At 37.2% G+C, this 15,916-nt stretch overlaps 1 protein-coding gene across 1 annotated transcript in view; it reads left to right on the top strand.

Annotated features, from left to right (window-relative positions):
* ehd4 (EH-domain containing 4) overlaps window positions 1-15,674 on the top strand; it is a 31,541-nt gene extending 15,867 nt beyond the window's left edge. Inside the window, exons 4-8 of the mRNA XM_059353649.1 lie at window positions 6,946-7,112; window positions 7,195-7,328; window positions 8,702-8,813; window positions 10,632-10,796; window positions 14,250-15,674. Coding sequence (XP_059209632.1) covers window positions 6,946-7,112; window positions 7,195-7,328; window positions 8,702-8,813; window positions 10,632-10,796; window positions 14,250-14,807 — 1,136 coding nt within the window. The 3' untranslated portion in view covers window positions 14,808-15,674. The remainder of the gene's footprint in view (window positions 1-6,945; window positions 7,113-7,194; window positions 7,329-8,701; window positions 8,814-10,631; window positions 10,797-14,249) is intronic.
* The last annotated feature ends 242 nt before the right edge of the window (window positions 15,675-15,916 follow it).

Below are 15,916 nucleotides of genomic sequence, written 5' to 3'. Positions count from 1 at the left end.
ATGCTGCAAACACACACACACACACATTTTGAGGTTAAAGGGCATAGTTTGAAATCTCTGAAGAATCTCATCATAGTGTACACATACCGGCAGTAGCCCCCGTGGCCCTTTCAAAATTTCCCCAGAGGAAATTTTCTAGTTGTTCTTGTTCTTGTTCTTGTTCTTCTTCTTCTTCTTCTTCTTCTTCTTCTCTTCTCTTGTTCTTCTTCTTCTTCTTCTTCTTCTTCTTCTGTGGTTTAAATCTCTGTATTTCATTGAGTCACTGTTGGATCGGAGCCTAACTTACTTAACTTTTCATATGTGACGGCTCGTCCTCCTGGGATTTCAGCCAGTTGTCCCTCCCTTCATCCCCTGACTCCTTCCTCCTCTGTCCCACCCTCTGTCCCTCTCCTCCTCCTCTCCTCCTCCTCTTCTTCTTCTTCTTCTTCTCCTCCTCCTCCTCCTCCTCTCCTCTCATTAAATGAACTCTGTGACCAACATTACATAACTGTCCTGCAGCAGAAACAAGTGTGAGTTGGTGTTTTTTTTTTTTATCACATTCAAAAGAAAACTTTGGGATTTACAAATACAGTTTCTGAATTTGTAAACAAAAGCGCTGAAGGAGCCGTGACACCTTCATCATCCTCGCTCTCTCAAATTTAGTCGCACTTTCTCTGTCTGAGTTTGGATGTAAGAGGCTTTTTGGTGCGTCTCTGTGTGCATGTTACATCTGTGCAACAAATTTTTTCTGCAACTTGTTTTCTTTTTGCAACTCTTAGTAGTCACTTAATCTCCTTTTTTTATTAAATTTTGGTGATTCAGTTTCTTTTTGACTCATTTGTTGTCATTTTGTATCTTTTTTTCGGTAATTTTTGTCTCTTTATTGTCAATTTTGTGTCTAAATAGGTAATTTTGTGGCCATTTAGCAACTCTGTGGTCATTTTTGGCCATTTTTGTTAATTTAATGTCTTTTTTGACATTTAGTTTCTCTTTAACTCATTATGTATCATTTTGTCATTTATTTATCTTTGATTGTTCCGCCTCTCTTTGAGGTCCTTTTGTGGTAATTCTTGTGCCTTTTTTTGGTCTTTTGCGTCACTTTGTAGTCATTTAGTGAGTGTCCATTTTGGTCGTTTGGTGTATTTATGTGGTAATTTTGCTGAATAATTAATATTGTTAAAGTTCAAAGCCAAAAAACGGCCAAAAAAGCATTTGAGCCCAAGAGGCATTTTAGTGCGTCTCTGCATGTGCACCAAATTTTGTTAATCTACGTTAAATCTACTGCAGAGAGTAATTTTTATTAACTCTGTAGTGGGAGCTACTGAGCCATTTTGCCTTGCCATTTAGCGAGACCTCTAAAATCCATACATTTCCTCCATTTTTGAAGTGTGTGCAAAGTTTTGTGAGTTGATGTGAGTTTGATGAAGCCTACATAAAGCTCGGTAATAATAACTCCAATCAGGTCCCTGCACCTTTCAGTAAACAATCCAGACCATATGAGAATGTGAGCTATTTTATCTCCGGTTTCCTCTGTTGAACTGTGCTCACATTCTTTCCAAGACATAAATACAATCTCTGCTCTGAAGAGGAAGTAGTATTGTTAGACTGAAGGTGTTTCCCTTCCAACAGGAAGTGGAACAAGTGAAGTAATCAGTCGTCCGTTATTAAACCCTGCAGAGTCTCTGAGCCCCGGCTGATGACGCTGATATCTTTACCACTCAGCCAGTCAGTCGCTCACTCACTCACTCACTCACTCACTCACTCACTCACTCACTCACTCACTCACTCACTCACTCACTCACTCACTCACTCATTCATTCACTTGCCCACTCACTCACTCACTCACTCACTCACTCACTCACTCACTCACTCACTCACTCACTCACTCGCTTACTGTCTCGCTCGCTCACTCAGCTACTCACTTATTCACTCACTCTCTCACTCACTTGCTCACTCAGCCACTCACTCGCTCACTCACTCACTTGCTCACTCACTCAGCCACTCACTCACTCGCTCATTCAGCCACTCGCTTGCTTACTCTCTCGCCCACTCACTCACTCACTTGCCCGCCCGCTTACTCACTCACTCACTCATTTGCCCACTCACTCGTTCATTCACTCACTCACTCACTTGCTTACTGTCTCGCTCACTTGCTTACTGTCTCGCTCACTCTCGCTCACTCTCTCACTCACTCAGCTACTCACTCATTCACTCACTTTCTTAACTCACTGTCTTACTCACTCAGCCAATCACTCGCTCATTCACTCACTTGCCCACTCGCTCACTCACTCGGCCACTCACTTGCTTACTCTCTCGTTCATTCACTCACTCACTTGCCCACTCACTCACTCACTCACTCACTCACTCACTTGCTTACTGTCTCGCTCACTCACTCACTCACTCACTCACTCTCGCTCACTCTCTTAACTCACTGTCTTGCTCACTCAGCCACTCACTCTCTTGCTCACTCAGCCACTCACTCAGCCACTCACTCACTCCCTCACTCAGCCTCTCACTCACTCAGCCAATCACTCGCTCATTCACTCACTTGCCCACTCGGTCACTCACTCGGCCACTCACTTGCTTACTCTCTCGCTCACTCACTCAGCTACTCATTCATTCACTCACTCACTCTCTCGCTCACTCACTCACTCTCTTGCTCACTCAGCCACTCACTCACTCACTCAGCCACTCACTTGCTCGCTCACTCACTCACTTGCCCACTCACTCACTCACTTGCCCACTCACTTGCTCGCTCACTCACTCACTTGCCCACTCACTCGCTCACTCACTCACTTGCCCACTCACTTACTCACTCACTCACTCACCCACACAGCCGCTCGCTCGCTCACTCAACCACTCACTCACTCACTCACTCACTCACTCAGCTACTCACTCATTCACTTACTCTCGCTCACTCGCTCGCTCTCTCACTCTCTCGCTCACTCACTCTCACTCACTCACTCATTCACTCACTTAGCTACTCACTCATTCACTCGCTCACTCCCTCGCTCACTCATTCACTCACTCAGCTACTCACTCATTCACTCACTCTCTAGTTCACTCTCTTGCTCTTTCACTCATTCACTCATTCACTCACTCACTCACTCACTCACTCACTCACTCACTCACTCACTCACTCACTCAGACAGCTTCAGGCCTCAGACACCCAACCCTGCAGGTGTCACCTGACGCTGAGCAGAGAAACACTTCACACCGTCACACATCATTTATTCACGAGGAGTCGAAAACTTCAGACGATTCTCTGCAGCAGGAGGGAAAAAACCTGCTGGCATCAATATTAATGATTACAAGCTTTTAACCCTCGGAGACACATTGTTGAACCTCGTTGTCCTCTCGCTGTGGGCAGAACGGAAAGCCGCATCACATGACCAAAATGTCAGAATGGACATTTTATTTTGTGTGTGTGTGTGTGTGTGTGTGTGTGTGTGTGTGTGTTGTGCCCACAAACACAGAGAGGTGTCGCCCTGCAGGGATGTTGTGAATGTGGACAGCAGCGGCCTCCATGTTGATGCAGGAACACACACATACACACACACACACACACACACACACACACACACACATACACACACACACACACACATACACACACACACACACACACATACACACACACACACACACACACACACACACTGTAGCGTTATAGATCAGGTGATTTATTGATTGAAAATGACGCAGAGGAACGCGACGTCGCTTAATTTGTTCTTAATGAATTAAAACCGACAGAGTTCATGTTGGTGTGTTGATTGAACAGCAGAGTGTTTACTGAAGGTGTGTGTTTGTGTGTGTGTGTGTGTGTGTGTGTGTGTGTGTGTGTGTGTGTGTAATGTAAACTGTACATTTAAAGGTGACCTTTAAGACAAATACTAAACTGCGTCAGAGGAGAATCCAGCTGGATTAATGCTGTCTGCAGTTTGTAGGTTTCCTGTCAGGAAGAGGAACTTTTCCCTGACTGGAGAAACACAAACTTCATGCTTTATTAACATTTAAAGGGCCGGTACGCCCAAATCTTCTTGCTGAGACTGGGCAACATATAAAATCTCTATAAATCTATAAGTCCTGCAGCTCTTTGGGATCAGCACAATCAGAACAACTCAAACATGTCTTTGCGCAGAAAAACACAGTAAAAATGAGAGAAATCAGGAAAAAAAAATATTTTTAATAGAATAAAATGGAATTTATGTATATAACACTTTTCCAAGTGTCACAAATGTCAAAAATAACCAAAAAATACCAAAAACATATTAGTGTTCCCAGCCTCTCCTGTCCTCTCCTCTCAGCTCTGTGTAAACAGATTCCCGTTGGTCTCAGCAGAATCAATCATGTCTTCAGTGTCTCTGAGGAGAATTTAATGTTTTTAACAGGATCTGGTTAGTGCAGACACTTTATTTTAAATGACACATGGAGAATAAACGTACATAACATATGATCCATTCAAGAACCATCGGAAAGTTCAACCTCTGACGATAATGCCTGTTCATACAGTTTCTTTCGAAGATAAAAGCTGGTCTATTTTTGTCGTTTTTTAAAAAGAAAACATATTTGCTTGGTTGTTGAGTTAATCCTTTAGTGTATCCTTTTAGCCTCAGTCAGTCAAATCCTTTTTTCACATTGACCTATAAAGACTCTGTTGTATCTTTTCCCCTGATGTCTGCAGAAACAGCAAAGAGTCATAGAAATAACAGTAATAGAATACAGTAAAGTAGAACATTAGAATAGAAGTCGATGAGAGACAGAAACATGAGCAGCAGAAACAGTTTGAAAGCTTTTGTCTCAGTTTATTTTCCAGTCCAGAGCATCAGTGTCACCCAGTTCTAGAGGAACCACACCCAGGCTGCTGCCACATATCACTTTACACACACACACACACACACACACACACACACACACACACACACACACACACACACACACACACACACACACACACAGATTTAAAGGTATAGCAGCTGCTCTCTGTGGTGTTTGCATGTTTTTTTATTTTCCTCTCTGAACCTTAAAAAGCTTCTGTAACTGCCTGGCTCAGTGTGAGAGAGAGATCTGACATGAAGTAATAGATTACTTTATACTTTATAATATATTATAATATAATATAATATAATAGATTACATGTGGAGGGCCGAGCCGCGGGGGCGAGGGTCCGGCTGCCAGCAGGTTCAGCCGGTTCCCTCCAGGCGGAGGGCGGGGCGTCGCTGCACATGTTGAGTCTTTTAGTGTGTGATGATGAAACAGAGTGAGAGACTCCAGTAATCAGTCTGTGACTCGTTCTCTGTGTCTACACATTGGAATGAATGGATGAATGCATATCTGACCAGTTCTGTGTTCTGCAGGTTTAGATTAATTAATTAATATCTGACCTTTTCTCTGTGTGTTCTGCAGGTTGGAATGAATGAATGAATGAATGAATGCATGCATGAATGAGTGAATGCATGAATATTTGACCTGTTCTCAGTGTTCTGCAGGTTTGAACTGAGTAATTTATGGATGAATGAATGAATGCATTGCTATCTGGCCTGTTCTCTGTGTTCTGCAGGTTTGAATGAATGGATGAATGTATGAATATCTGGCCTGTTCTCTGTGTTCTGCAGGTTTGAATGAATGAATGTAGGATGAATGCATGCATGAATGAGTGAATGCATGAATATTTGACCTGTTCTCAGTGTTCTGCAGGATTGAACTGATTAATTTATGGATGAATGAATAAAATGCATGAATATCTGGCCTGTTCTCTGTGTTCTGCAGGTTTGAATGAATGGCTGAAGGATGAACGAATGATACCTGACCGTTTCTCAGTGTTCTGCAGGTTTGAATGGATGAATGAATGCATGAATATCTGGCCTGTTCTCTGTGTTCTGCAGGTTTGAATGGATGGATGAATGCATGAATATCTGGCCTGTTCTCTGTGTTCTGCAGGTTTGAATGCATGAATGTAGGATGAATGCATGCATGAATGAGTGAATGCATGAATATTTGACCTGTTCTCAGTGTTCTCAGAGATTGAACTGATTAATTTATGGATGAATGAATGAATGCATGAATATCTGGCCTGTTCTCTGTGTTCTGCAGGTTTGAATGAATGCATGAATATCTGGACAGTTCTCTGTGTTCCACGGGTTTGTTTGAATGAATGAATGCATGAATAAATGACCAGTTATCTTCATTCGGCAGGTTTGAATGAATGAATGAATGAATGCAATAATTAATGAATAAATGCATGAATATCTGACCAGTTCTGCAGGTTTGAATGAATGGATGAAGGATGAACGAATGATATCTGACCGTTTCTCAGTGTTCTGCAGGTTTGAATGAATGAATGAATGCAATAATTAATGAATAAATGCATGAATATCTGACCAGTTCTGCAGGTTTGAATGAATGGATGAAGGATGAACGAATGATATCTGACCGTTTCTCAGTGTTCTGCAGGTTTGAATGAATGAATGAATGCAATAATTAATGAATAAATGCATGAATATCTGACCAGTTCTGCAGGTTTGAATGAATGGATGAAGGATGAACGAATGATATCTGACCGTTTCTCAGTGTTCTGCAGGTTTGAATGAATGAATGAATGCAATAATTAATGAATAAATGCATGAATATCTGACCAGTTCTGCAGGTTTGAATGAATGGATGAAGGATGAACGAATGATATCTGACCGTTTCTCAGTGTTCTGCAGGTTTGAATGCATGAATATCTGACCTGTTCTTGTTCTGCAGTTTTGAATGAATGAATGGATAAATATCTGACCTGTTCTCAGTGTTCTAAAAGTTTGAATGAATGGATGGATGAATAAATGCACAAATGAATGAATGAATATCTGACCTGTTGTTGTTCTGCAGGAGGTAAAAGATCGGGACTCGGCAGATAATATTAAATGACTCGATCGCCTCTTGTCGGGTCCTAACGCCGCGCTTTAAACTACTTCCTGTCTGCAGGTTACGACTTTGCGGAGGTGCTGCGGTGGTTCGGCGAGCGCGTGGATCGCATCATTCTGCTGTTCGACGCTCACAAACTGGACATTTCAGACGAGTTCTCCGAAGCCATCAGAGCCTTCAAAGGACAAGACGACAAGATCCGAGTCGTCCTCAACAAGGCCGACCAGGTGGGCGGACGATGAACACATGAGGCGCTCTGTTGCTGTTGGAGCTGTAAAATAACCCTCTCACCTTCACCTGTGCTCTCAGGTGGACACGCAGCAGCTGATGAGGGTGTACGGCGCCCTCATGTGGTCACTGGGGAAGGTGATCAACACGCCAGAGGTGTGTCGAGTTTATCTGGGATCCTTCTGGGCCAAACCCCTGCAGAACACCGAGAACAGGTCAGGTTTTCACCCATTCATTCATTCATCCAAACATTCAAACCTGCAGCACACTGAGAACAGGTCATTCATTCATTCATTCATTCATTCATTCAAACATTCATTCAATAACACAAAGCTTCAGAACACCGAGAACAGGTCAGGTTTTCACCCATTCATTCATTCATTCATTCATTCATTCATTCATTCATTCATTCATTCATTCATTCATCCAAACCTTCAGCACACTGAGAACAGGTCATTCATTCATTCATTCATTCATTCATCCATTAACTCAAACCTGCAGAACACAGAGAACAGGTCAGATTTTCACCCATTCATTCATTCATTCATTCATTCATCCATACATTCAAATCTGCAGAACACTGAGAACAGGTCAGATATTCATTCATTCATTCATTCATTCATTCATTCATTCATTCAATAACACAAAGCTGCAGAACACAGAACAGGTCAGATATTCATCCATTCATTAATTAATTAATTTATTTATTTATTCATCCGCCATTAACTCAAACCTGCAGAACACACAGAGAACAGGTCAGATATTCATTAATTAATTCATTCATCTATTAATTAATTCATTCATTCATCCATCCATCCATCCATTCATTCAAACCTGCAAAACACAGAAGAAAGGTCAGATATTCATGCATTCATTCATTCATTAACTCAACCCTGCAGAACAAAGAGAACAGGTCAGATATTCATGCACTCACTCATTCATTCATTAATTCATACATTCATCCGTCCATTCATTCAAACCTGCAGAACACAGAGAACAGGTCAGACATGCATTCATTCATTCATTCAGTCATTCATCCATTAATTAATTCATACATTCATTCATCCATCCATTCATTCAAGCCTGCAAAACACAGAAGAAAGGTCAGATATTCATCCATTTATTCATTCATTCACACCTGCAGAACACAAAGAATATGTCAGATGTTCATCCATTCATGCATTCATGCATTCACTCATTAACTGAAACCTGCAGAACACTGAGCACAGGTCAGATATTCATCAATTCATTCATCCACTCATTCATTCATTCATTTGGCTCTGCAGAACATTCATTCATTCATTTATTCATGTGTTGATTTAGTGTATTTTTTACTGCATTAGTATTTATTTGTTCCCTCATTAACACATTTCATTCAATTAATTATACTTTCATGTGTTCATTTAGTGGTTTATGTTTCATTCATTCATTCACTCATTCATGTATTGATTAGTTGTGTCATGATTTGTTGATAGTGTATAGTTATATTTTGTTCTCTCACTTATGTTTTGTTTTATTGATTGATTAGTTAATCCACTCATTTATTCATTCACTCATTCACTCATTCACTCCCTCCTTCCCTCCCCAGGCGTATGTTTGAGGCGGAGTCTCAGGACCTGTTCAGGGACATCCAGAGTCTCCCGAGAAATGCGGCGCTCCGTAAACTCAACGACCTCATCAAGAGAGCGCGGCTGGCCAAGGTGAGACAGGAAGTGGCGAGTTGTGTTTGGGATTAACGCCGAGAGCTTCGGATCGCTCCGGGAATTCTGGGAATATCCTGGAATGTCCGGTCGTGTTTTCCCAGACAGAAATCTGATCCTGGAAGTTTCTGTTTCATCCCAGATCAGACCAGGAGTGGTTAGCTTAGCTTAGCACAAACACTGGAAGTGAAGGGAAACAGTTAGCATGTGAATCCAACTGATTTATGAGGGTTTTAAGGGGAAATAATGAGATATTAATTTAAATTTTTACTTTTTTAACCACATTTATGAAATATTATTATTGATGATGATGATGATGATGATGATAATAATAATTCATTTTATTTATGGGCGCTTTTTTTAAGTCTCATTTTGAGTTTTTAATCCAATTTATGAGATATTTAGTCAATTTTTTAAAAAGTTTTTAATGTTTAAATTACATTTTTGTGATCTTAAGTCAATTTTATGAAATGAGAAGTCACACTTTGACGTTTAAAATCAAGTTGATGAGATATTAAGTTTAAACTAGAAAATTTCCTCTGGAGAAATTCTGAAAGGGCCACGGGGGCAACTGCCGGTGTGTCTACACTATGATGAGATTCTTCAGAGATTTATAACTACGCCCTTTAACCTTTTTAAAAATGTACGAGATATAATGTTCAACAATTTTGAAAGTCAAATTTAGACTTTTTTATTTATGAAATAAACTTACTAAAATAAAAATACTAAATAAAAAGGATTTGAGACAAAAAATCTATCTTTTTTCTGAACAAATTTATGAGATGTTTAATTGTGTTTTTACTCCATCTTTTATTGAAATAGAAACTTATATTTGTTGATGAATTAGTAGTAAATGAAAGTGCTGGAATCAGGCGACGCTTCTTCTTTCTGAGAAGAGAAAGAAGAAGTGAAATAACTCTGATATGAACCTGAAGTGACCCGCAGCTGATGAATTATTAATTATTCTGTTTCCAGAGAGGAGGAAGCTCAGAAACATAAATCAGTTTAGTGTTTCATGTTTCTGACTCCTGCTCCTCCTTTCCTCTTTCCTCTGCTACAAAATAACTCACTGGTTCTCCTTCACCTCCTCACCTCCTTCACCTCCTTCAACTTATTCACCTCCTCAACTCCTCACCTCCTACAGACACCTGCTGACTGTCTACTTCTCCTCCCTCTCCTCCTCCTCCTCTCTCTCCTCCTCTCTTTCACCTCCCTCTCCTCCTCCCTCTCCTCCCTCTCCATCTCCTCCTTCACCTCCTTCTCCTCCCTCTCCAACTCTTTCTCCTATCTCTCCTCCCTTTCTATCTCTTTCACCTCCCACTCCTCCTCCCTCTCCACCTCCTCTCCTCCTTCTCCTCTCTCTCCTATCTCTCCTCCCTTTCTATCTCTTTCACCTCCCACTCCTCCTCCCTCTCCACCTCCTTCACCTCCTCTCTTCCTTCACCTCTCTCCTCCCTCTCCACCTCCTTCTCCTCCTTCTCCTCACTCTCCACCTCCTCTGCTCCCTCTGTCCTCGCCTCTCCTCCCTCTCTTCTCCTCTCCCCCCTCTCCACCTCCTTCTCCTATCTCTCCTCCCTCTCACCTCCTTTACCTCCCTCTCCTCCCTTTCCATCTCTTTCACCTCCCTCTCCTCCTCCTTCTCCTCACTCTCCACTTCCTCTCCTCCCTCTCTCTTCTCCTCTCCCCCCTCTTCACCTCCTTCACTCCCCTCTCCACCTCCTTCTCCCCCTCTCCTCCCTCTCCATTTTCCTTTAATCTAAATTAACTGTCTGAGCTGACTCAGTGCTCCTCCTTGTGCTCCTCCTTGTGCTCCTGCAGGTGCACGCTTACATCATCAGCTACCTGAAGAAGGAGATGCCGTCTCTGTTTGGGCGGGAGAAGAAGAAGGAGGAGCTGATCATGAGGCTGCCGGAGATCTACACCCACCTCCAGAGGGAGCACCACATCAGCCCCGGAGACTTCCCCAACGTGGCCAAGATGCAGGTAACACCTCCTCATCCTCTCCTCCTCCTGAGAGAAGGAGTCACCTTTACCTTCAACCCATTAAGGCCTAAAGCGCCTGGAAAACCTCTAATCACCCCCTAAAACCTGAAGTTTTTCTGGAAATTCAACACCTACTAAATAATAGATTTTTCAGCCTCTGTAGCAGATAAAAATGAAATTCAAAAAGTATTTGAGAGCTTATACCCGTGGCTTTCATGAGAAGTTGAGTTTATTTGTCCAAACCTTCAATAAAGTTTTTTAAAAAATCAACAAACTCAGCAAATGTTACATTTGACTGAATAAAAATCCTATGCATAATACTAATACATGCCCATTAGCAAGATGCTAACATGATATGACCACTGGAAGAACAAGACATAGTTCTCATTAGCCTACTGTAATAAAAAAATAATAATTATCATAATAATAATAATAATAATAATACATTTTATATATTGCACTTTTCAGGGTACTCAACGACGCATAAAGTAATATAAGACATAAACAGTCTTATATCATCATCTCAATCAATTATTATTATTATTATTAATGTTTTTATTTTATTCATTCATTTATTTATTTTATTCATTTATTTATTTATTACAGCTTTATACCACATATATACATATTTTTAAAATCCTTTTATTCATGCATTCTAATCGTTCTGTATTTAATTTTTTAGTTGTAAACACGTTGCTGTTGTGTAACTTTGTGTTGGAATTAAAAAAAAAAGAATCTAAATGTTGAGAAGTAAAAACAGAATGTGAGAACAGAACGATCTGAAAACACTCTGCAGCTGGTGTGTGTGTGTGTGTGTGTGTGTGTGTGTGTGTGTGTGTGTGTGTGTGTGTGTGTGTGTGTGAGTGTGTGAGTGTGTGAGTGTGTGAGTGTGTGAGTGTGTGTGTGTGTGTGTGTGTGTGTGTGTGTGTGTGTGTGTGTGTGTCATGAGAATACACACCTCACCAGGGAACTGAACTATCTGAAACATCCTCTCTGGCCAATAATCCAATAAATACAGCTGTAGCTGGGACACACACACACACACACACTCTGACAGATGTGTGTGTGTGTGTGTGTGTGTGTCAGAGGTCAGAGGTCACAGAGACACTGTGTCCAGCTGCAGCTCTCTTCTCTTCATGTGATCATCAAGTTTTCAGGCTTCTTGCTGCAGTAAAAGTGTTTACTGTCAGTGTTTTCTTCTTCTTTCTCATGTTTTTGCATTAATATTACTGTTGCAATAATATGTTTGTTTTTATATAATTATTTATAAATATTTAAACTATATATATATATATATATATATATATATATATATATATCAAAACCCCCCTTTCAAATAAATAAACATATATATTTATATTATCAAATATTTTTATACATATATAATATGTTTGTTTTTATATAATTATTTATAAATATTTAAACAATATATATATATATATATATATATCAAAAACCTTTTTTCAAATAAATAACAAACATATATATTTATATTATCAAATATTTTTATACATATATAATATATTTGTTTTTATATAATTATTTATAAATATTTAAACAATATATATATATCAAAAACCTTTTTTCAAATAAATAACAAACATATATATTTATTTTATCAAATATTTTTATACATATATAAAGATATTAAAAACTAAAAAAACTTAAAAAATAAATACATAAAAACAGTCATACATGATATTATATTATATTTATTTAATCATTTATTTATATAATGTTATATTATATTCATTGATGTAGTCCTTACACATTACACAATTTATTTTATAAAAAATTTTTTATAAAGCATTTAGAAAAATATATAAATAAACCAAAAATGAAATAACATTTGTATAATTTATATTATACAATTTATTTTATTATAATTATTTATTAAAACCTTTTTAAAATATGTTAATTAACCAAAAACGAAATAATAATTATTTGAATTATATTATACAATGTATTATATAATAATTTATTTATAAAATATTTAAAGCATATATAAATAAACCAGAAACGAAATAATAATGATATGAAATATATTATACACTTTATTATACAATAATTTATTCATAAAACATTTAGAAAAATATATAAATAAACCAAAAATGAAATAACACTTGTATCATTTATATTATACAATTTATTTTATTATAATTATTTATAAAAACATTTTTTAAATATGTTAATTAACCAAAAACTAAATAATAATTATTTGAATTATATTATACAATGTATTATCTAATAATTTATTCATAAAATATTTAAAAAATATGTAAATAAACCAGAAATGAAATAATAATGATATGAAATATATTATACACTTTATTATACAATAATTTATTCATAAAATATTTAAAAAATATATAAATAAACCAGAAACGAAATAATAATGATATGAAATATATTATACACTTTATTATACAATAATTTTTTCATAACATATTTAAAAAATATATAAATAAACCAGAAACGAAATAATAATGATATGAAATATATTATATACTTTATTATACAATAATTTATTCATAAAATATTAAAAAAAATATATAAATAAATAAACCAGAAACTAAATAAAAATGATATGAAATATATTATACACTTTATTGTACAATAATTTATTCATAAAATATTTTTAAAATATATAAATAAACCAGAAACGAAATAAAAATGATATGAATTATATTATACACTTTATTATACAATAATTTATTCATAAAATATTTTAAAAATATATAAATAAACCAAAAACTAAATAATAATTATATGAATTATATTACCCATTTTGTTTTATAATAATTTATTACAAAAGTAAAGTATTCTCATTTAATTATTATTTAGTTTTTGGTTTATTTATATATTTTTAAAATATTTTATGAATAAATTATTGTATAATAAAGTGTATAATGTATTTCATATAATTATTATTTAGTTTTTGGTTTATTTATATATTTTTTAAAATATTTTATGAATAAATTATTGTATAATAAAGTGTATAATGTATTTCATATAATTATTATTTAGTTTTTGGTTTATTTATATATTTTTTAAAATATTTTATGAATAAATTATTGTATAATAAAGTGTATAATATAATTCATATCATTTTTATTTCGTTTCTGGTTTATTTATATATTTTTAAAATATTTTATGATTAAATTATTGTATAATAAAGTGTATAATATAATTCATATCATTTTTATTTCGTTTCCGGTTTATTTATATATTTTTTAAATATTTTATGAATAAATGATTGTATAATAAAGTGTATAATGTATTTCATATAATTATTATTTAGTTTTTGGTTTATTTACATATTTTTAAAATATTTTATGAATAAATTATTGTATAATAAAGTGTATAATATAATTCATATCATTTTTATTTCGTTTCTGGTTTATTTCTATATTTTTATAATATAATATAATATAATAATGTGTCTCCGTGCAGGACATGCTGCAGCACTACGACTTCAGTAAGTTCCCGTCTCTGAAGATGAAGCTGATCGAGTCGGTGGATAAGATGTTGGCCACCAAGATCGCCGGCCTGATGTCGATGATCCGGGAGGAGGAGTCCAAGCAGCCGCCGGCGATGGTGTCGGGCGGCGCCTTCGAGGGCTCCCAGGACGGGCCGTTCGGCCAGGGCTACGGCGAGGGCATCAGCGCCGGGAAGGACGCCGACGACTGGATCGTCAGCCGCGAGAAGCACCGCTACGACGAGATCTTCTACATGCTGATGCCCGTCAACGGGAAGATCACCGGCGTCAACGCCAAGAAGGAGATGATGAACTCGCGGCTGCCCAACACCGTGCTGGGGAAGATCTGGAAGCTGGCCGACTGCGACCGCGACGGCATGCTGGACGACGAGGAGTTCGCCCTCGCCCAGCACCTCATCAAGGTCAAACTGGAGGGCTACGAGCTGCCCAACGACCTGCCCGACCACCTGGTGCCGCCATCGCACCGCAAGAACGACTCCGAGGACGCCATGTACAACCACAGCGAGGACTAGAGCCGCCCGGAGAGACTGACGGAGCCGACAGGAAGTCCAAATGTACAAAATCACCAGAGTTCTGCTGCTGAGGTTCAGACTGACCCGAGACGGACCTCCACCAACCGCACAGGAAGTCAAAATATACGCTTTTATTGTGGTAAGGTTTCGCATTCTGTACAGTTCAGCTGATTTTAACTCACCAAAGAAGAAACATATTGTCATATTCTTCCAATCCTGCTTCAATTTAGTGCCTTTATTTTGAAATTGTTTCTAAGACATGTCTTTAATTTTCACTTCCTGTCCTGATTGCCCTTCATGTTTTGCTTCTAAATGACACAACAAATTATAAAATCACCTCCTGCATTATATTAATTTACAGAAACATTTCTGACTATCAAAATAAAAGTGGGAAAGGGTTAGTCTATTTTTTTCAACATCATAAAATGAGTTACCTCTTCTTTTTTCTTTCCATCTTCTGAACATAATAGAGTATAATTGTAGTATTCTCATATTTTACCAATCCTGCTTTAATTTGGACACTTTTATTTGAAATAGTTTTGATGTAATAATTGATCTTTGACTTTCTGTCCTAATTTTCCTTCATGTTTTGCATTTGCATGTCTAAATGATGCAACAATTGATAAAATCACCTCCTACTTTATATTAATTCATAGGAACATTTATCATACTGAGCTTTGACCTTCAGAATAAAAGTGGGAAAGGGTAAGACAGTGTTTTTATTTTATTTAATCTATGTCATTAAATCTGCTTCCTGCACATAACGGGGTATAAATAAGTCCACTTTGATTATCGATATGTAATTTGTATGTGAGGATAAAATTATAATGTATTCTCATATTTAACCAATCCTGCTTTAATTTGACACTTTTATTTTGAAATTGTTTAAAAGACATATCTTTAATTTTAACTTCCTGTCCTCATTTTTCTCCATATGTCGAAATGATGGAACAAATGATAAAACAATCTCCAACATCATATTAATAAACAGGAACATTTCTAATACAGATCTCTGACTTTCAGAATAAAATGGGAAAGGGTGAGATAGTGTTTTTTTTTTATTTTTTATTTTTTTTATAATCTATCTGTCTTCTTGCACATAACAGAGT

This window comes from Centropristis striata, chromosome 16 (assembly GCF_030273125.1).
Source record: "Centropristis striata isolate RG_2023a ecotype Rhode Island chromosome 16, C.striata_1.0, whole genome shotgun sequence".
In the NCBI taxonomy this organism is placed as follows: domain Eukaryota; kingdom Metazoa; phylum Chordata; class Actinopteri; order Perciformes; family Serranidae; genus Centropristis; species Centropristis striata.
This window is presented reverse-complemented; position numbering and strand designations above follow the sequence as displayed.